At 35.9% G+C, this 21,628-nt stretch overlaps 1 protein-coding gene across 3 annotated transcripts in view; it reads left to right on the forward strand.

Moving 5' to 3' along the window:
• Nucleotides 1-21,628, forward strand: part of ERCC6 (ERCC excision repair 6, chromatin remodeling factor) — a 50,554-nt gene that overhangs the window by 21,673 nt on the left and 7,253 nt on the right. For all 3 annotated transcript variants that reach the window (XM_069864320.1, XM_069864321.1, XM_069864319.1), the window contains 10 exons: nucleotides 214-372; nucleotides 4,995-5,130; nucleotides 11,819-11,989; nucleotides 12,448-12,624; nucleotides 13,974-14,090; nucleotides 15,527-15,622; nucleotides 17,435-17,653; nucleotides 18,398-18,508; nucleotides 18,935-19,054; nucleotides 20,142-20,236. In XM_069864320.1, coding sequence (XP_069720421.1) covers nucleotides 214-372; nucleotides 4,995-5,130; nucleotides 11,819-11,989; nucleotides 12,448-12,624; nucleotides 13,974-14,090; nucleotides 15,527-15,622; nucleotides 17,435-17,653; nucleotides 18,398-18,508; nucleotides 18,935-19,054; nucleotides 20,142-20,236 — 1,401 coding nt within the window. The remainder of the gene's footprint in view (nucleotides 1-213; nucleotides 373-4,994; nucleotides 5,131-11,818; nucleotides 11,990-12,447; nucleotides 12,625-13,973; nucleotides 14,091-15,526; nucleotides 15,623-17,434; nucleotides 17,654-18,397; nucleotides 18,509-18,934; nucleotides 19,055-20,141; nucleotides 20,237-21,628) is intronic.

Below are 21,628 nucleotides of genomic sequence, written 5' to 3' on the forward strand. Positions count from 1 at the left end.
AATGTTTTAGTGTTGCATAAAGAATAAAAGTCACATGCAGTGTCTGAGTGCATCAAAAATGTATGACTTGGTAAATACAGCATTCATGTAAAACACCCATCCAGCATGTTACTGTAAATAGTATAAGAACCTTGCCAAATGATTAATTCATGAGTACGTTCTGTTATGATCTGTATTATCAAACATTTGCCATCTTCTTTTTTCTTGTTTTAGGTATCAGCAGACAGGTGTTAGGTGGCTCTGGGAATTGCACTGCCAGCAGGCAGGAGGAATTCTGGGAGATGAGATGGGATTGGGCAAGACCATCCAGATAATTGCCTTCTTGGCAGGTCTGAGCTACAGCAAGATTAGGACTCGTGGTTCAAATTACAGGCAAGTGCTTCTCTGCAGACTGTCAGTCTGTGGAGCTCAATTAATATTTCATCAGATGTATTGCTGGTGGAGGAGGGTCCTGTGAATTATTAATGACATTTCAATTACAATATTCCTTTAATTCTTTTAGTGGGGGACATCAAAGGAAAAATTTTACGAGACAATGGAGCTGTAGGGCAGGAAAAATTAAACATGTAACACTTTTAATGAATTCCAGGCATTGATGCTTCATTTTGCAGATGAGCCACACTAGATATTTTGGGTCAATACAGTGTCTAAGGTTAGCTTCCACAAATGGATTGTTTACAAACTCAATTACATTAATATCAATAGTTTACACAATATGGAATTTTAAATTAGATGTAATACCTTTAGTTCCATTTATTAAATTTTACATTAAAATATTTTTTCTGGCAAGCCACCAGGTGATTACAGGAAGCAGCACGCTCATTTGCAATGAAAGTTAGAGTTTCTGATCGGCAGAAAATATAGTAGTAATAGTAGAAATAGTAACTTATACAGAGGAATTTCAATCCACTATTTTGTTGTTGCTTTTCAAAACTATGTCAGTGTGACTGTTCTTTCTCACAAGATCGTTACGGTTTTTTTGTAACTGAACGGTGCCTTAAAATTCCTTCTTCATAGGTGAAATAACCGGAAAAGATCCTTGTTGGTGTTCTTGGATTTACAAATGCACGCGTGGATAATACTTGATTTTTCTGCTATTGTTGGCCTGTTTATCTGATGTAAATTGCTACATGCAATTAAGCAAATATCATAGTTCTGTATTGAACAAAAATAATTAACTTTACGTAGAGGCATATTTAAATAATGTTCAGCATGTAAATGAATTGTAAAATAGTACTTTAAAAATACAATATTGCTGTCTCTTCTCCATTTAATTCTTACTGTGGCCTTTATATTAAAAACTCCATGTTACACATCACTCAAGCCAGTTGATTTACTTTGATATGGCCATGTGATTTGAGGATGCTACTGCACAGATTTTTTTCTTTTGTGTAGGTATATTTCCTGCCCCAGGTGGAGGAACACTGAGTTTATGGAAATCCTTCAGGAGCATGTCTTGATGTTGTTACAGCTTAAGACCTAAGATATTGCAGTGAAACTACAATAAAACTTTGAAAAGGCCAATATACAGTTGCACACCTAAGTTGCAGTGTTCTTTCTGCATGTAAGGTTGTGTGTTAAGTTTCGGTTTTTTGGCTGGTGCATGTCATTAAGTCCATCATGATAGTAATTCCATGGGAAGAAACATAGTTTAATTTTTTTGTAAGACTCTCTGCCTTACAGGACACAAGCAAAATTAGAGTATAAACAATTTCATCTCTGCATAGCCAAGTACTTTCCCCAGCTGTGCTCTGAACTAGGAAGGCAGTAACACCAGCTAGCTTGCTTCTGTCTGAAAGCCACGTAGGCTAGTAAGTATCAAATGTCCTGGGCAGCCTGACTGAGAAGCAGGCATTCAAGTGGACTTAGTTGTGTTGTCAATGTGTTTCAATGTCTTCCAGCCTAGCTTGTACGTCATTACCGTGGTTTGCAGATGGAGTTAGCGTACTACTGTATGGGTCTGGCACTGCAGGCTTTCCCAGCTCAGCTGGCTTTCTGTAAGATGGGGATAATAATTATGTAATTCCTGTGCAGAATTGCAAAGATTGTCATATTCAGAAGCACTTGAGTGTTAAGACAATAGGGTCACTTTTATTGATATTCAAAATATTCAGCTTTTTTTTTTTTTCTGTCAGAGAAATTTTCTGCAAAAATATTCTTTGAAATAAGGTGACTAGAAATTTCCTTTATTAAACTGCCTCAGATTCCCCTGTCTTTCTGATTTTGAAGAAGCCTGAAGACTAGATGAAGTAAGGACCTATTTGTTACTTGGAGTGAAACTGTTATAAAAATTAAGTGTTGTCTCGCTTCTAACAGTTACTGAGCTATACAACTGGGGAAAGCCAAAGTCATGTGAGGTATCAGTAGAAGCATTACAGCTATGGTGGTGTAAGGGCATAAGGGAAGCTAGATTTATAGAGAGGGAAAGGTCTTTTGTTAGGTAAGCTGTGATAGTTGGAACAAACAACAGCTTTCAGACCAGTGGTCCCTTCACAAGAAAACAAAGCAGCAGCAAATTTCAGGTAACCAATCTCTAACCTGTATCTAGTTTGATATCTCTTGTTGAAAGGTGTTGAAGGACTTGGGGATCCACAGGTTTGCTCCTTTCAAAATACCTTTCACTACACTTTTTTTATTTGAGATATCAGATGAGGAACTCTGCCATAAAGTTTATACACCAATTATATGCTCTTCAAGATACTGAGGTAGAATCATACACATTAAACGTTAAAGCTCAGTCTCTGCTAGAAGTGGCAGAGATTAATTTTCATGGTGCTTATATAAATAAAAATGCATTGCCCCAGGACATTTGTATTGCTCTTGCTGCCCTTTTGTTGTATTTTCACTATGATTTAGTTGTCGTTTCAGTTTCATTGTGAAGGCATAATTTGCCAGTGCTTGGCAATAGAGTTGGTTATAATGCAATGTGTTTTCCTCTGCTAATTCTTTGAGTACATAAAGATTATAAATATAGTGTGACTACAGCTTCCTTTTTCTTGTTAGTAAGTTGCAGGAATAGATGTCATTTACAATTCTAATCACATCCAATTAAATAATAACTAATAAAGGATGCTTGATGTGAATTTGGGTTTTATAAACCAGAGGAAGAAAGATCTGGGTATACCGAACATACATGATATTGAGCATAAGCTGTTAGTACAGTGCAGTTGTGAAAAAGGGACAGAAAGCATCATGACAATTTATTTGGTGTAGGCACAGGGCAGTACAAGGCACCAGTCAGACTTTTTGGTTTGGAATGTTATCAGTGTCACCTTTGTTCAAGGAAAACAAATATAAATCGGATGGGCAGCAGAGCAAGTCTGTTCCAGTGATTAGGAGAAGGAAGGATGCCTTGTAAGTCTAGCAGGCAGAAGTGTGTGAGTTTTTTTTATATTTTTGTGAAACAGCACTGGCTGGAAGAAGCTAGATGACTCCTTATATAAATAAATAAAAGCTCTCAAGAGAAGAGTGAAGTGTTGGCTAGTGGAAGGTGGTTAGAGCCAGACTAGACGCAGAAGAGGTTTAACACAACAAGTTTTAAACAGGTTGGGGGGGAGTGGATTTTCTAAAAATTGACAAAAGGAAGTGTGAACTCTTTGTGTAAGCTGGGGAGGAGAAATGGGGAATCTGGAGAAGTGCAGCATGTGAATTTGTTTGATACAGACCCGAGGAATAAAACAGTAATTTGTTAATACCTGTGAAGAATGAGAAACTAATACATTTTGGGAAAGATGGCTTTTTTGCTATAGATATTTTTAAGAATGGTTATTTGGATTTGTAGCATAGTTGAAGCTAATTTTTGCATCTCAAACTTCTAATTGCCCCTTGGATTGCTGGGAGTTTTTTAATTAGACTATGTAAGCTTGTTATACAATATTTTTTTCATAATGAAAGAAATAAGCAACAACCAGGTTATCATTCTGCATATGTTTAAGCTTTTAATAAAAAATACTATTTAATTCTGTCAGCAGTTTCTGGAGACATTAACAGTTTTTTCTAAAGCAAGGTATTCTTAGTGTCTGGGAAATCCTTCCTTATTGCTATATACATGTGATCTTAAACGTACACAGTAATCTTTTGAATTGTTTATTTATTACCATTTGGATAAGTACATAGTTGGCTAGACACATACCAGTATGTGATAACTGTAGTTGTTGCCTTTGTTTGCAAAGTCACTTTGTTCTGTTTTATAAAGAGCAAATATATTTGATAAATAACTACTAGTAACCACCACTTAGTATATTTCCTAGATGGTTGTTAGTATTTGTTTGCGATGGTAATATTTCTTGTTTGCCTGTTGTATGACAGATTTTTCTTTTCTTAAGGTTAAGAGTAGCTCTGAATTTAATATACAGAAAGACTTTAGTTTCAAATTTCCTCAGTAGTTCTCAGAAGCAATCATATGATTATGAGTAAGAAACTTATGAGACAATTTAAGCCCTGCTCAGACCCCAGCTTCCATGGATGATACATTCTGCTGCTTTACAGTCCTTGTCTTATCTGTAAATTGTGATGATAATTGTACAATGCTTTACCAACATGAAGAAGAACACCTGTGTTTAAGTCCATTTGTGAGACTCTATCTGCATATTCTTTTTAATAGAAGTAATAAAATTTTTAATTTTAGTTGTTTGTTAATGATTTTTCTCTTACAGCGACAACAGTCACTCAGACCTGATTTGTATTGCCACAGGAGGAAGTCCCCTTATGTCTTATTGTTTGGAGCTTTTTTATTTCTGTGTTTATCTTTATAGATGCATCCACTAGCTGTTCAGAGGATAAGTTCTTATGGCAGTACCCCTTTCATCTTTCTTCAAAAAGCAGACTTTCAGAAAAAACAGACTTCCAGAAAAACAAAGTGCCAATTTATTTCCATAGCTCTCATATTGCACTTGAAGTATGTCATTTTCATGTGTGTATTTTAGTGAATCCCTTGACATAGAGTCTTTATTTCATGTTAAAGTTGGGTTTTTTTCTTTAATACTTCATTTTAGGTACCAAGGATTGGGTCCAACAGTGATTGTTTGTCCAGCTACTGTGATGCATCAGTGGGTGAAAGAATTCCACACTTGGTGGCCTCCATTTAGAGTCGCCATTCTCCATGAAACTGGTTCTTACACTGACAAGAAGGTAATTCTTTGTTCCTGAATGTTTCTGTGCAAGTCTGCTCTTTCTGTGACTGAACATTTTATTCTTTTAAAACACTGTCTTGTATATATTTATTAGGAAACTGGACAAAAAGGAGGTAACATGGAGTACATTTATAATATGGACTAGCATGGTCTGAACAAATCAAACCTACTAACAGGTTTCTTGCTTGAGCTTTGTTTGTATTGTAGTCCATGCTAGAAGTTCATGACTAGATTTCATGTACACTAGATATACGCTTCTGGCACTGGTGTATTCTTCCCTTGTGCTTTCGTGCATCGTAATGTCATTGATTTAACATTTAATATGCTTTGCTTACACAGGCCATTTCTCTTCAGTTGATCAGTGTGTTGGATGATACCAGGTAGTCTCATTTTCTTTAATGACGGTGTTACTTTGTTGGTTTTCTTTTTTTCAGGCAGTGCCTTTTCTGCCTCAATTTTCTTGTCCACTCTCTTAAATATGTATGTTCTTATTCTGTTTCTTAAGCGGATAAGCCTGACTTGTCTGAAGTTTCAGTCCTTGGTACCTTGCAGGAACAAAACAAGGAAAACTTAGATTTTTGTTTTCCTTTGGCTTTATTTCAGATTCTTAAATGGATTTCAGGATTCATCAAAGCATTTTTAAATTTCTCTTTAAATATTTATTGAATTTCTTGTAATAACATTAAAATGATATGGTGCTTAATTGCAGTTGATTAAACGTATGCTGAGGTAATTGATACAGTTACAGTACATGGCAAAAAAGGAATAGTACGCTCTAATGTGCTAATAGTTTCCTGTTGTTCAATTAACTTGGTATGCTTTCAAGCCTTAAAAGTCTTTTGACCTCAATAACATGCTCACATGTCTTCCTAAATTAAATTGTGCATGCTTATTTTGTGCTATTTGTTAATTAATGCAATTAACAGAATGGCTCAAATTTTTCCACCTGCAGGAATAGTGGGGTTTTCAGGACTTCATTTTCTCATTGTCCTCCCCAGATGCCTACTCAGCAATTTACTTTTAAGGATTCTGGTTACTATATGATCACTTTGGAAAGGTTCAGTTCTGCAATTCTACCCTAATGCTCATCTTCTGAGAGCTGCCACATGCTTTAAATAAGTGTTTAAACAAGTGTCACTGCTGATGTGGTCTTCACCTCATGCACTTCTTTTTCCAAGATGCCTCTTAATCAGAAAAGAGCAAGCTTGTGAGTAAAGTAAAATTAAAAATTAATTGACAAATAAACAAAACAACAACAAGAAAACAGAAAAAAAACTTTTTCCCATTCTGGTTGTCCTTAGACCTGCAAGAAAAGTTTACTGATAATTTATTGATATAAATAACACTTGAACACTGAAAATTTATTGCAGGAAATTCAGGCCAGGTGATACTCCTGCTTATAATTTCTTTTCAGTATGCATTCTTTCTATGAGTACATTAGTGCTGATCTGATCTCATGGGAATTCCATCTTCTGCATGTGTTAACTTCATAATACTCATCCAGGGACCATTCTAGCCTTATGCTCTGGAATAAGAAATAAATTTAATAAATTCAAAAATGTATTTAAGAAATAAATAAGAAAATTGTGATTAGATTGTGTAAGAACATACATTTGTTCTTTGACTGAGATTAACTTTACACAGCCAAAAGCCAAGTTGCTGTGCACCTGTGGTCTCAATGATGCACAGACCTGTTTGGAATTAAATTGACAATTTCAGGGTTCACCTGTTGTTCTGTTAGTGTATCGTGGTCTATCATTAAGTAAATGAGAAGTGTTTTTTGCTGGACAGCTAAACTTGCAAAGAGGCAGGATTGGGGAACTGAACATTGTTATCTGCTTTGGAGTGAGAAAGGTCACTCCAGCCTTTGGGCTAACAGTTTAGAATCATCTTGACTGGTGGAAGGCCGTAATTTTCACCCAGATTAACTGGACATCAGACAGCGACTATTTCAATGATTTTGAGGAATGCATTATCCTGCAGCAGTTGGCCAACAGGTTGTTCGTGGTAAAGCAGAGTATTGTAGCTTGTTTTGTACAAGCCTGTGAAAGAGGGACAAATGATTTCTAAGGAACAGAGAAAGATTAATCTTAAAAACTAATGAAAGAAAATTTTGGAGGAAGAGAGTTAAGCAATGACAAGTGTCCCATAAAGCAAGACTATTTCTTAGCAGAAAGAGACAACAGCTGAAGTTTCATTTGATAAAACTTAAGTTGATCTTTTAGTTGAGATGCATCTGCATAATTACTGCAACAACATTTTGGGACTTCCTGAAATATTGGCGAATACTAAATCTTTCAGCACTGGTGAAAACGTATGGTTTTTTTTGAATAGGTGTTTTCTGTTGTACCTTCTGAGGTACCCTAGCATCAATGGAAGATCCTGTCTCCCAGTTCTTCAGACTTGCCCACAAAAGTATTTGCTTTACGGAGTGGGAAAGACATCTATCCTGCTTGGTTTATCATAAATTGATATATATACTTTGCACATCTTTTCCATTAGTGATGGTTCTTTAGTGTTACGAAAGGACTTCTGAGCAGTGTGGTAAGTGAAGGGCTCACCAATCATTACCTTGGTGTAGCCTCTCTTCTCAGTCTATTTTGGTTTTCTTTGCAAGCAACTTTAGCTTTTTCCGCAATAATAGTATGAAATAACAGCCTGAATTGTGGGCACCAGATTGGCTGCGGATCTTCTCAGCCTGTTTCAGTTGAGTCACTGAGACATCCTGCAAAGGTCCCTCTGCTGCTGTAGTGTTTGTGTAGGCTTTTAGCATGTGTGATGCTTCAAAAGAGAGACTACTTCATTTCTTTGCTAAAATAAGTGGTAGACAGTTTTGGCAGTAAGGGAGAGAAGTGTATAGTTCCAGTTTCACCCCGTGAAATATGACTAATAGTTTAAAGGCCTTCAGCTATCCACAAGGGAAGGTAGGTTGGTATTTTAGACAATGGAAGAAAGACACAGTAGCAAGTTGGATGCACTTCCAACACTTTGGAGCTAGTTTAAGGTGTTTTGGTGAAATATAAAACTTGCTTTCATATTATTATTATTATTTGTAATCACAGAAGATAATAGTAGTAGTCTACTCCTTGTCAGATTTCAGTTTGAACAAGGTACAGCATTTGTGGCTAAGTATGTCCTGTGGTCCTGTCTTATGCTATTAACCTCCTACTGTGGTTTACACTCAAATCTGATGTAACTCGAAGTGACTTGTAAATATCAAGTGCTCTGAGACCTCTTAAGAATGAGAGAAAATGAAGAAGTAAATTTCATGTAATGTATTATAAATACTGTTCTATTTATGGTAGAGAACAGAAGGTAAGGGGAAGAAAGCTCTGTTAAGTGTAGGAAAAAGATTTCTGTAAACAGAGCTTGTCCTCTTGTTTCAAAACTTATGATGGTACGTGAGCGTTTGTAAGTCATAGAATGTAAGAGGCAACATTGACTTTGGTTATCTTAGTTTAACATATTACATCTGGAAGAAGATCTTTTAAGATCGAGGCTGAACTTTGAATTTCTTGATCTTTAGAAGGGGCATCAGTAAGCTAAACAATGCTTTCTGGTGGTAATCACACACCATTTGTAAAGCCGTAACTTTACATTCCCTTGTTCCGGTCAAATGCTGGACACACTGCATCCCCTCAAAAGTCATCGTCAGTTCATGATGCTTACACCTGTGGAATCATTGGTTTGAAGATGACTTTGGACACTGAAGATTTTAGACCTTTTACCTTCACAGTAAAGTACACAATCTACATGTAAAGAAAATAAGCTGCAGAGGTTACAGCTATTGGTGTGACTACATATGGTGCCTCTGGTCTAGCCAAAGGCTCAATTTCTGAGTTAAGGACCAACCTTATATAAACTTAGTATCAGGCCACAAGAAGTAGTGTTCTTGCTAAATAGACAGTAAGTGCTTTAGCTCTTTTTATTGCAACTTTTACATTATTAAACATTGTAATGTGTTCTTTTTAAGCCTCTTCATGGTGCCATTTAGATTGTTTGGTTGGGGGCAGGGAAATAATAAAGAGGTTTTATAGGTTGAACTTATGGATCTCTGGGCTTAATGGTTGGTTATGAGAATAGCAATAAGCCTGCTGAACGGTGCGTTTTTGATTTGCAGGTGATATGTGACTGTGTAAGTGACTAGATGATATCTCTGTAAATTCACACTTACCTTAAAGATACCTGAATGTTTAGAAAATTTCATAGTTATCACTATTCTACTTCTTTGAGTTCAGTCTTAACACACCCATTTCTGTTTATGAAAATTACCATTTTTAATAGATAATATTAAAGAGTTCAGGTTCTCTACTATTTACGTTAGTAAATATTTTTAAAAGATGACTTTATGCTAAAAAAGATAATACTTATTTTCTGTAAGCATCTGTTAAATAAATTGTTCTGGTTCAGAAACAAACTTATAGCTACAGTGAGATACCAACAGGAAAAAAATATTTACTTAGAGGTGCATCCTTAGAATAAATCTTAAACGTTTTAGCCTTAAGAAATGGTGCCTGCCAAAAATCTTCTGATCTTTGTCCCAGTGAAGACAAGGCAACAGAATCAACTTATCACCCTAAATTAGGAGAAAATACTGTCCTTGAATTGTAAAGACCTGAAATACTGTGCTGTGTAGAAATACATGATCAGAATTACTCTATCTATTCACGTGGTCCTCTATTCATTAGTATCCTTTAAAGGCCAGAGTTCAGAATTTCGAAGCAAGATAACTGCTGTGTTCTTTTGGCATTAGCAGGTTTGTTAATTTGGTTGGTTTTGGTTTGCTTTTTTCTTTTAAGTTTAACAGTGCATGCCCTGAAGCACTTCATTAGATTGTATTTCCTGAGGAGAGGAAAAAACCCATACTTGAATCTAACCAAACGGCAATTGTGAAATAAAGAATACATGATAAAATAGCATAAATTCTGAAATGCCACAGCCTCAAAACAGTGCATATCCAATATTAAATCTGTTAGGTTTTAAAATACTTAAAATTATTCCAAGAGCTGCAACTAAACCTCTAAGAAAGTAACCAATGCAGTAAAATGGGAGTTAATATGTTGTAGTGTGAGTTGATAAAATTGTGTTGCTGTATTTCTTCATTGTCAGCACAAATACTTGTTTATTAAAAATTTAGCTTGAAGGAAACTTTAATTAATTACAGGTTCAGTAAATCCTGACTAGGATTCTGCTGTGGTGTGTTTACAGTGAATGGCCTTCATGTGCCTGTGTTTCACTTCTGTTCTCTCTGCTACCTGACAATGTGATTTATGGCTGTTGTTTTCCGCTAGTCCACTGTTTGCCCTCTAGGAGGGATTGGTCTCCTGAGCCTCCATAATAACAGCAGCACTTTCACAAAACATCTTTTAATGACAACAGTATAGCATTGTGTAAGTCAGGCTAATTGCAGACATACCCTATTAATTGCAAAAACTAGGAGAGGTTACATATTTTACAAGCTTTTAATTTGAAATCGCCCGAGATGATTTGTCTTAAGTGTTTGGGTAAAGATGTCTACAGTATTCTATGAGTGGCCATTGCTGAGCCTCCAGGACACAGTCACAGACTATGGGCAATATACCAAGTAGAATTAAGCTTTGAGTGTCTATACGTGCCCAGAAATCCTACTCCATGATACCAATTGTTCTAAAGATTACATATTCGTTTGCGAATCATGATGTCAACATTAAATAATATGTCACGTTGTTTTCAGGAGATGATAATCAGCTAAACACAGAATTGCATTTGAAATCTCAGGTTATGCTTCCAAGCAAGAAATTTTATAATAAGAGTTTGTGGACTTTTAACATCACCTGAGTCTGAGATGGATTTTTCCCTTTGGTTTTGGTTTGGGGGTGGTGTTTTTGTTTTGTTTTTTTCTTTTCTTAACAGTATTTCTAGTAACAGGAGTTCTTTCTCTCCTTTAGCAGATTAGGTGGTAATTCTACTTTTTTTTCTTTTATATGGAGTTTGTTTCATCCAGAATTGTCTCTCAGCCCATCATCTTCTGTTTAAATCTTCTAGATTTATGTGTAGAGGATAAATGCAAGAAAGATGAGTCTTGAATACTGTGAATGCTGTGCAAAGTGGTGCAGACTGTCCCTGCCCTACATAATTTACAGTTACAAGGGCTAGTAAATATGTAGGGAAAGGATATAACTTAGAAGAGAAGCACAAAATTTGAAGAGTATTAACAAGTATATTAATCCTGTTATTGAGAAAGGTCACATAGAATTTAGGATTAACTAGGCAGATTTTTGTGATTTTTTTTTTTATTTATTTTTCACTTGTTTAATTTCCCTCTAGCATTCTAGGTATTGCATGCAGTACACACCTCGGTTTGTGAGGTGAATATAAGAGAACTTGAAGAAACAAGTTACTTTATTAAAATTCAAAGTTTTATTTTCAGACATTGCCTTCTAAAAAATAAAACAATTTCCTTCTGACCAGGCTTCAGATCAAACTCTGCTCTGTTACACAATGGTATTCAAGTGTTTCATGTTGTTACAGATGAGCCAAGAATCATATAGTCAAAGTCTTGCCTGTCCTTATTTTCTTTGCAAAGTAAATTATATATCTGCTTTTTCAAAACTTTCTGTTCATACTTTGGACAGCAAACCTGTAGTTGACTAGCTCCTGATTTTTCTGTCTCACTGTTACTGACAGCATACATCTTTTTCTTTTAGATGAAACTAATTCGTGAAATTGCTTCATGCCATGGAATTTTAATTACGTCTTATTCATACATTCGACTGATGCAGGATAACATCCACAGCTATGACTGGCATTATGTGATTCTGGATGAGGGTCACAAAATCCGAAACCCAAATGCTGCAGTCACACTTGCATGCAAGCAGGTACTTTACAAAAAATAAATGAACACCTTAAGGCCCAGAGGGGGAGATTGCAAAATCTAGTAGCCTATGTTTATCGTAAAAATACACATTTGACCATTAATAAAGAATAAAAGCATAAATCACAATGGTCTATATTTAAGTATTTGATTTATTTAATATCTTTAAATTTACATTAGTAAATTTCCAGAAGTATTGTGGAGAAAAAAAAATCAAAAATGTTATTTTATGTAGTAATTTACAGCTAGGACTGAATGTCAGATTGCTGGTTTTCTTTTTTTTTTTTTTTCTCCTAACAGTTTATGGAAAATATATTGCAGAAAGATGTTCATTTTAGGTATACGAGGCCACATATTTTAAAAAGAGAATTCATAGATGGTGAATGTGCTCTGAGGCAGCAGGCAGGTTGAACCGTGAACCATGAAAATAATTCTTGTGATTTTGGTTTTTTTTATTAATAGTTCCGAACGCCCCACCGAATCATCTTGTCTGGCTCCCCTATGCAAAATAATCTAAAGGAGCTCTGGTCCCTCTTTGACTTCATATTCCCAGGGAAACTGGGAACACTACCAGTGTTCATGGAGCAGTTTTCTGTTCCAATAACCATGGGAGGGTATTCCAATGCTTCCCCTGTCCAGGTAAACGCATCAAAAATATCACTTTGATGGAAACTGTTATGCTGTTTCAAAACTGACTTTTAAATGTTTCTTGTACTACATGTTCTAGGCAGTAATCCAAAAGAGTTGCATGTGTGGTTTTCTACTGCGTATGTGAAAAGCACTGTTCAACTAAATAGTACCATTTCATTTATACAGGGATGTAACTTATACACAATTTTCTTTTCAAAGGCCCTAAAGTTTAAATTGGAAGTATTCTTTGATATAAAGCAAGTTTGATAAGCAAGTCAGGGTGAAAGGTGACTCATCTCATATTTTGATGTATTTAAGTAGAACTTTCCTGGTTGATATCAGGCTTCAGCAAATTATGCAATAGAGAAATCCTTAAATCCAAATGGAAAACCGTTTTCATTTTAAAGAAGCTAAACTAGATATTGTAAGTCTGAAAGTAGATAAACTGTTTAATTTTGAAAGCAAAAATTTTGGGGGATATTATTTTGAATAAGTATGTCTGTTAATCTTTGTAGTTATGGTTCTCAGTATTTATGACTTCTTAAACATTTTTCAAATTAGATGATAAATTGCATAATAATCTGCAGGCTAAATTTAATGTAAATGCTAGTAAGTGTGTGTCCTTTTAAATATTATTTGTAGTGTTTTGCACACGTGCATTTCTAAAATTTTATTTTCTTTTAGCATTTAAGTACTTCCCTTGTTTAAAGCTTAGTAATTACGAAACTGGACAGCAGTTTTTACATATCAATAATTTATTATATTCTTTGTTTTGCTTTAAGAGAAATGAAGGGGTTTTTAGCCATTATGTACAGTTAATACCCATCTCACACATCCATTACTCATTATAGAACCATATGCTCCATTTAAGGCCAGAGTGACCTTTCATTTCTGTGATCATGGGGATTTTCTTGTACCGATTTTTTTTTTTTTAATAGTCTCAAGCAGACACTAATCTTCACTTATTGTCTAGTAACCACCGTTGCTGCAGGCTTCTTTTTTGATCTTCAGTGTATGTATTAGCAGTTTTCCATCTGAATTGTGGTTCCGTGGAAGTTTATGCTCACTTCTTAAACTAGTTTCTAAAATAAATCTCTCATTTCTAGTATCTTTTATATTTCACAAAATTAGGAAAGATAAATAGTGGTATCCGAAGAAGATTTACTTATTCAAAGTTATTGTTGCTAATATGAATTTTATTACAATTCATGTGTTGAATATGTATCTGTAGATCCACATAAATAATAAACCTTCTCATTTTATTATGATTTTTCTATAGCTTACTATGGAATTTTGCTTATTGCTAAAATTAATAGCAAGAACCAAAATCAAATGTTTGCTTTCTCTTCCTCCTTCAGGTAAAAACTGCATACAAATGTGCCTGTGTGTTACGGGACACCATAAATCCCTACTTGCTGCGAAGAATGAAGGCTGACGTGAAAATGAGCCTTTCACTTCCAGATAAAAATGAACAGGTTTGCTTATCTTTACTATTAGATTTCAGCCCTTTCCCTCCCCAAAATCCAGTCTGTCATGGGCCTTTGGAAATAATTTCTGCTAATAGCAGGTGAAGTGCTATTTTAACAGAAGATAATATGTAGAAATTTCAAGTTGCTTATTCTTTCCACCTGTTTTCTGAGTATTAAAATGGTATTGTCTTTCAGGGTCAACACAAGTATACGCTCATCTAAAAACCAAAGGATATATGAAGTTCACTCAGGTCTACTTAATACTGTCCTCCTAGGTCACAGGTGCATACAGATGAGTTGTCTGTGGGTTATTTCCTATGATGAATCTCTTGGAACATTGTTTCCTGCTGTGAAAAGGTTAATTTGGGTAGCAAATAGTAGAGAAATACTTGATAGCAGTTGTTCATATTGCAAGCTAGCTGAGCCTATACATTCTAATAAATTCCTAATATATAAGCCTTTTGATCTAAAACTTGTTTGCTCTCCAAAGAGATGGGATATTTTTTAGAAAACATTTTGGTTCAAAATAGAGGAGATACAAAAGATTATTTAAACAACTGAAATTTCTACAAATACTCATTTGTAGTAACTATCAGGTTCTTCTGCCACTCAGGCTTCAGTGCTTCAGGCTTTCTTGTCCTCTCCTCACTCTTATCCTTCTTGTCCCTCTTAAGTATACATGCTAGTCTTTGTAAGACAGTGCTGAAAGTTAGATAATAAATCATTAGGCTATACTCAGTTTCTGCTGTGCAGTCTAATTATTTTTTTAATCAAATTTAGGATTTCTATATATTTTACGGAATCTGGGCTATTTACTCTAAAGAATGTAGTCATAAACAGATTTAAGAAATGTGATTTTTTTTTTTCTTGTCAGCCACAGGTCACTACATAAGTTTGACTTACAGAATACAGTTGGGTGCCCTGCAGGATGCAAGGAAGGAATTTTGTTCTATTTTAGCCCATCAAACCATCCAAAAAAACATTACATGCTCATAATTGAAGGCTAATGACAGAACAGGTTTCATATACTAACCTAGTTTTCCAATGAGGTACTAAGAATTTACAGATTGTAAGGGATGTAACAGACACACCACGGAAAGCATTTCCTATAAACGTAGCTTTGAGAGCATGCTAACGTTGCACGGTTACCTCCTTAAAACTGGGAAATGGCAGTGCTTTGTAAACTAAAACAATTTGAGCAGAGAAAATAACTGGGAGAAGGCATAGAAAAACTCAGGAAACTCAGCTTAGTGATTACATTAATTCTCAAAGAATTCTAAGTTTTTTATTTCTGATGATTTCTGTACAATATCTTTTAACTTAGCGTTTCAGCATATCAGACATCTGTGAAGCTTCACTGTAGCACATTGTAAAACTCTAAAATATACTCTATTTGGAGTTTACAGGCTGTGATTGAACAGTTCATTTCTTTGTTTTGGCAGGTCCTCTTTTGCCGTTTGACAGATGAGCAGCGTCAAGTCTATCAAAATTTCATCAGCTCTAAAGAAGTTTACCAGATTCTCAATGGAGACATGCAGGTCAGCATTAGTTAAGTCTAATGGAAGGTGGAGCTTAACGGATAAAGCCATGAACTGACCTTTGCATTCCTCTAGCTGAAGTCTGAGCAGGAAGGGAAGCACACACACCAATTTCAGTTCTGCTTTTGTGGATGTCTGCTTTTTTTTTCTCAGAAATATTCCATGGAATATGTAGAGTTAGTGATCCTGACATGGTTGCATGACCAGATAAAAGTAGGAATGGAATGGGGCTCACAATATGTTTGTAATCTTGGGAAGAAATTATGGTTTGTTGGATGACCTGCTGTAGGTAGTTGTATGCATGCTTTTAACCAATTACAAAAGTAAAGCCAAAGGAAAAGGGTAGTATGTCCTGAGAGTGCAATTCGGGTACAATAACTTTGTGATGTAGCAGCTGATAATTCTTCATATATAGCAGAGCGAAGAGCAAGCATACTTGTTGTTATCTTACCAGTCACTTCAACATCCTTTGCTTTCATCTTTACAACATAAGCACTGAAATTGCTGTGGCCAGAATGGCAGCAGTAATTGAAATACGGTTTCAAATGCCTGTTGTTGCATGTGTAAAAAGTCTGCTATTCCCTGTGACTCCTGCATTGTGCATGTCTGGTCCATTTGACTTCCATATGCATGCACATTTTTCATTCGCATTTTAGCTGCAAGATATAGCTCTATTGTTTGTAAGAGGAGAAGTAATGCTTCTCGATTAAAATACGTAATTCACCCCACATTTCCTTGTGTTGTGAACTGTGAAATCCCTTCTCCCCTTAGCCCCATTGGCTCCATGTAGTTGCATGGTCAGTACAGCCACATATATTGCAGTGCCATACAAAGCAGATGTTGGCCTTACTACTGGTTTTGATTTTTTTATTTTTCCTGATCTTGCACAGGTATAGTGGCCAAGTTTTTTCAAGAGCATGGCAATTTTAGTCATCCCAATGAAAGTTATTTTAAGGAGCTTGTTCTTCAAGAGGTGCCTTGTACAAGACTATCTGCAGAAATTTCTCTACGGTGTTATAGAATGAGCTATCATATTTGCTAGAGTTCTGAAGATTTTGAACAGTAAATGTCAATGCTTTTGTTAGGGGTTTTGTGATGGCAGCAGTGAATCCCAGCTGAAAAAAAGGAAACAGAACCTCATTGTACAAATAATCCATAAATTGTGAGCAGGTTTATCCAATTTACAGTGACAGAAGATTGAGGGATTTCCTGTTTCAAGCTAGTTCATTTTTATGAATGTCCATTATATCAGAAAAAATAAATAATACTTATTGGGTGAATAACTGAGCAGAACCCTTCTTAAAAAAGCAGTAATTTTCAGCTTCGTATGTTTGTTCAAATAAGTTCACGTATTTGTTCTTTGTTACCATGAACTCCAGTGGGTATGCTTGCTATCCACAAGGTCTGTCTTAAGTTATCTGCTAATATAGTGGGGTTTGGTAAGAGAGGCACAACAACTTCAAGTAACAAACTTGGAATTTTTCCTTTTGAGTAGGAAAATATTCACTGTGAAGTACAGCTATAACTGCTAATGTGGAAGCTGTTGCAGAATTCTCTTAACATTGTCACAAGAATAGGCTTACAAGAACATAAAATTTCATTTACCTTCTCTTGTACTGGTTTTTTCCTAAAATTTCCATGACATGAGCTTTAGCATCTATTGGCGTCTCTAAACAGCAAACCGCTATTAAAAAGAAGCTTTTTGATGATGACTGGATTAATCCATTGTTGTTTATCTTTCTCAAGTACAATCCATATAGACATAAGTATTTGTCAAGATAATAAAAATATTTTTTCTCCTGTCTTCTTTAGATTTTCTCAGGACTAGTAGCTTTGAGAAAGATTTGCAACCACCCTGACCTCTTCTCTGGTGGTCCCAAGATTTTGAAAGGTGTACCAGATTCTGAAGTGGAGGAAGCAGATCAGTTTGGGTATTGGAAACGTTCTGGAAAAATGATAGTGGTAGAATCTTTGCTGAAAATATGGCACAAGCAAGGCCACAGAGTGTTGATTTTTAGTCAGTCAAGACAGGTAAGATGAGCTAGTTGTTTTCAGTTTTAGTCTCTGCTGAAACTAAATAAGTGTGTGTGTGTCCCAACAAGACTTGTAATTAAAACACCTTTTGTAGTATCCTTCTCAGAAAATTAACATCTTATTGAAAATAGTACAAGAATGACTCATGTATTTGGAATAATTGGAGAGCAGTTCCCAAGCTCAGTAAGCTTTACCAGAATGACAGAGTCTTGTGGCAGTGTGGCCGGAATTCAATATACTGGCTCAAAGTTTGTATCAGTTTTACCCATATAAGACCAGACTGAAGCACCGGTGATGTATTTATTGTCCCTTCTGTGTAGTGTCAGGATAGAATTGCCAGTCAGTTTGCTTACTCTGTTTCAGGGTTAGATATGCATATGCACTAGAGTATGTACTTTGGGCCAGTAACACAGGTGGTGACCTTCATTTGTTTTCCCTATGTTTTCATAATTTTGTCTTGATTCCATGGAATGCTGCACCATTTACCTGGTTAACTGTCTTGAGACCATGGCTCTGGACTTCCCAAACCAAGCAGAAACATTCCACTTATGCATTCAGGAATCAAATAACTACTTTGGCATTTTTTCCTAGTGACATAAGTTAATGAATTTTCTGTTCATTTGAGATTTGCGAGTTTTTAGTCATCATCTTGTTTGATTGGCGCTGCAGTTAGTACCAGAAATTCTTAATGATTTGATCAGAAAATTGCTGGATTCCACAAATTTTTTTCCATCACAACAGATGCTGCAGATACTTGAAGTCTTTGTGAGAGAGAGAAGCTATTCCTACCTCAGGATGGATGGCACCACAACAATAGCTTCCAGACAGCCCCTTATAACAAGATATAATGAGGTGAGTCGTTGCATCGCAAGCACTAGTGCCTATTAGTGAGTGTGGTTGAGTTCTTTCATTCCTTTTGGTCTGTTCTTAAATACACTGTTTCAGATTTGAGACACAAAACTGCAGAGTTTAGTCAAACGAAATCACTTTCTTTCTGAGAGGGGAAAAAGTAATTATTTTTTTCACACTTGAGTTTTCTGCTCAGAAAAAAAAGCAGTTGAAAAGGGGGAAAAGAAATTTTATTGGACAACAATAAATGAAATTTGGATGAAACTACTTTTGTCAAAAGAGATATCAGGCAAACAACAAAATGTATTTCTCTTGGCTTCCTTAGCATCTTTGCAAATAACACTGATAACAGAAGAATCCAGGAAATAAAGAAAAAAGATATCTTGTACTTTGGAGGTTCTTGCTTTATTAAATTCTCTTCTGTTATAGGACAAATCCATATTTATTTTTCTTCTAACAACTCGTGTTGGTGGCATTGGCGTTAACTTAACTGGTGCTGACCGGGTTATTATTTATGATCCTGACTGGAATCCCAGTACAGACACACAGGTGAGTCTAGTTCATTATGTTCCATTTACCAGCTAAGTTGAAATAAAACTGAAGATGGAATGACGTTTATTCTCCTTGAAGAGTGTAGAATCATTATGTTGCTCTTCCCTGAGTTGCTGTTCCCAGCAATGGTTGCTTAGGGTGCAGTTCCAGATCATGATTACTCCAGTGGCAAAGCCAATTTAAGTGGTTTCCACCCCATCCCCTTCATGCTGTTATACCTTACCACTCTTTTTAATATTGATGACTCGTATAACCTGTCTAGAGTATAGCCAACCAAATGGTTGAAACAGCCTGGTTTTTTCATTGTTTGATTTTTTTTTTTTTTTTAATAAAAAAGCAAATGAACCAGATGTTTCTGAAAGGAGAGTACAGCTGTGCAAGCTTTTGAGTAGGCATGACTGTTCCTGGTTGCAATGCAAAGTAAGGAAAAGAGAAGTAGTGTTGCTTAAATTAGCTTTGTCACTAAATAATTATATGAAGCTGCTGTTAAACCAGTACCTTAAGCGAGTTGTTCTTCACCTGATGTGATGAGGCTCTGGGTTATCAGATCCCTTAACAGCATTTGGGGCTTACATATCTGAGAGGAAGAAAACTCTTTCATGGAAATATTACATAACTCTGAGATCTGCGGGTATGTTGTCTGATCTAGAGTAGTCTGTTTTAGTGGTTGGTTCAAGGTGTTTGTAGGAAAGTGTTCCTTTAAGAAAAAATCAAGGAAGTGTGTATATTTTAAAGCGCTATCATGAAATAAATCCCTTTTGGAATATGTCTGTATAAAATGCATATCCTAGATACATGTTCTGATTTTAACGTCATTTATTTGGGGGTGGGGGGTTGGTTTGCACAGATTTCTTGGTACAATTGGAGGCTTTTTTTTTTTTTTCTTACATATGTAAGCTTTGTAAATTGTTTTCTTCTGCTGCTGAGTTAGCTGTTGTATTTGTACAGCATTAGGGCAACTATGTAACTTCTTGAACTAATTGTTAAATGTCCAAACTAGGTTTGAAACAGTGGTGTTGATAAATTTCTGTCAAGCTCATTTCTAAGAGTCTGGTGTCAGGTAACCAAACCTTTTGTGTTCCAGGCTCGGGAACGTGCTTGGAGAATAGGCCAAAAAAAGCAGGTGACTGTGTATAGGCTCCTCACTGCAGGTACTATTGAAGAGAAGATATACCACAGGTCAGTTAGAGAGATTCCTTGGATACAGCCGTATGCTCAAGCAAATGTTTGTAGCAAACCTGAGGTGGTGTAACAGTGACATACCTGTCCCTGTGTACATGTGGCTTTTAACCCCCAGTCCTGGTCATGATGGGCACATCACAGACATCTCTTTAAAATTTCTGCTGAGAAATGAATGGGCCACTTCCTACTATTAGATTCCCAGTTGTAGGGCTGTGCTGCTGCTTCTCAAGCTCCAAGACCCACGTGCTAAATATACCTCATCAATCTGTTCCAGAGGCTGTGTCCAGCACATCCAGAATTCACTGTAAATGAGTAAGGCATAGACAGGAAAAAAATTTGCCCCTTAGTCAGACTCCACAAGTCTGAAATACAAATTGAAATTAACATGTTCTTTATATCATTCTTAGGATATAAAAAGATGTATATGGTACATGCATCCATTTACTACTCTGCAAACCAAATTCAGTTTTATTCCTAAATCATTCCAAAGTGAGATAATTAAGAACTACCAGTCATATTCACATTGTTTATTCCAAAATGTAGCTGAAGCCTTAAAGTGCTCATATATTGAAATCATTGAAATATTTTTGTTTTGCTTTCCTATTCAGCTTTCTTAGTAGTTAGCTTCACTCACATGAATTCCAAATGGCTGTACATGGGAATCCTCTGTCTAGGCATTACTTGTTAGAACTGGAATATCCTCTTTGAAAGTGCAGATGAATGAAAAGCTCTAAATAATGAAATACCTGCACTTATTGAGTGCCTTTTTTTAATCCGTTTCACCACTTGGTCACAAAGCTTCCTCTGTTGGTTGGCTTGCGTCCCTGTGGCGTATTTGTGTTTGAATAACACTGACCACATCAAGGAAGTGGGCTCTAAGGGTCAGGACAGCCATCAGAAATCAATTTATTTCCAGAACAGTGCAATGACAGTGAGCTTTAAGCAAGTTGTCTTTTCTCTTTGCCTCTATTCTCCTCCCTGCAAATATGTGATCATCCTTACAGGAAGCTATGAAGCTCAGTCAATTCTTAAAAACTTTTAAGTCTTTTGATGAGTGCAGTACAAAACATAGGTTTTGCCAATTGGGTTTTAAAAATAGTTTCACTGCTTAATACCACAGAGCCAAAATGATGATTATAAACAGTTCTTGAGAAAAAAATTACAGCTTTATTTAGGGAGGTATTTTTGTACAGAAAAATAGTGCCTGGAACTTGCAATTAAAAGCTGTGTAGTACAAATATGGCATAGAAGTAGATTTACCAGTACTAGAAGACATTTTGCAGCTTAGTTTTCCCCTAGATTTGTTCCTTTCAGTCCTTTGCAGATGGGCTCTTTTTTTCCCTTCCTCTCAACCCCAAGTCTGATTTCCCTTTTCAGTGGCTGTCATAC

Source organism: Phaenicophaeus curvirostris, chromosome 9 (assembly GCF_032191515.1).
Source record: "Phaenicophaeus curvirostris isolate KB17595 chromosome 9, BPBGC_Pcur_1.0, whole genome shotgun sequence".
NCBI lineage: Eukaryota > Metazoa > Chordata > Aves > Cuculiformes > Cuculidae > Phaenicophaeus > Phaenicophaeus curvirostris.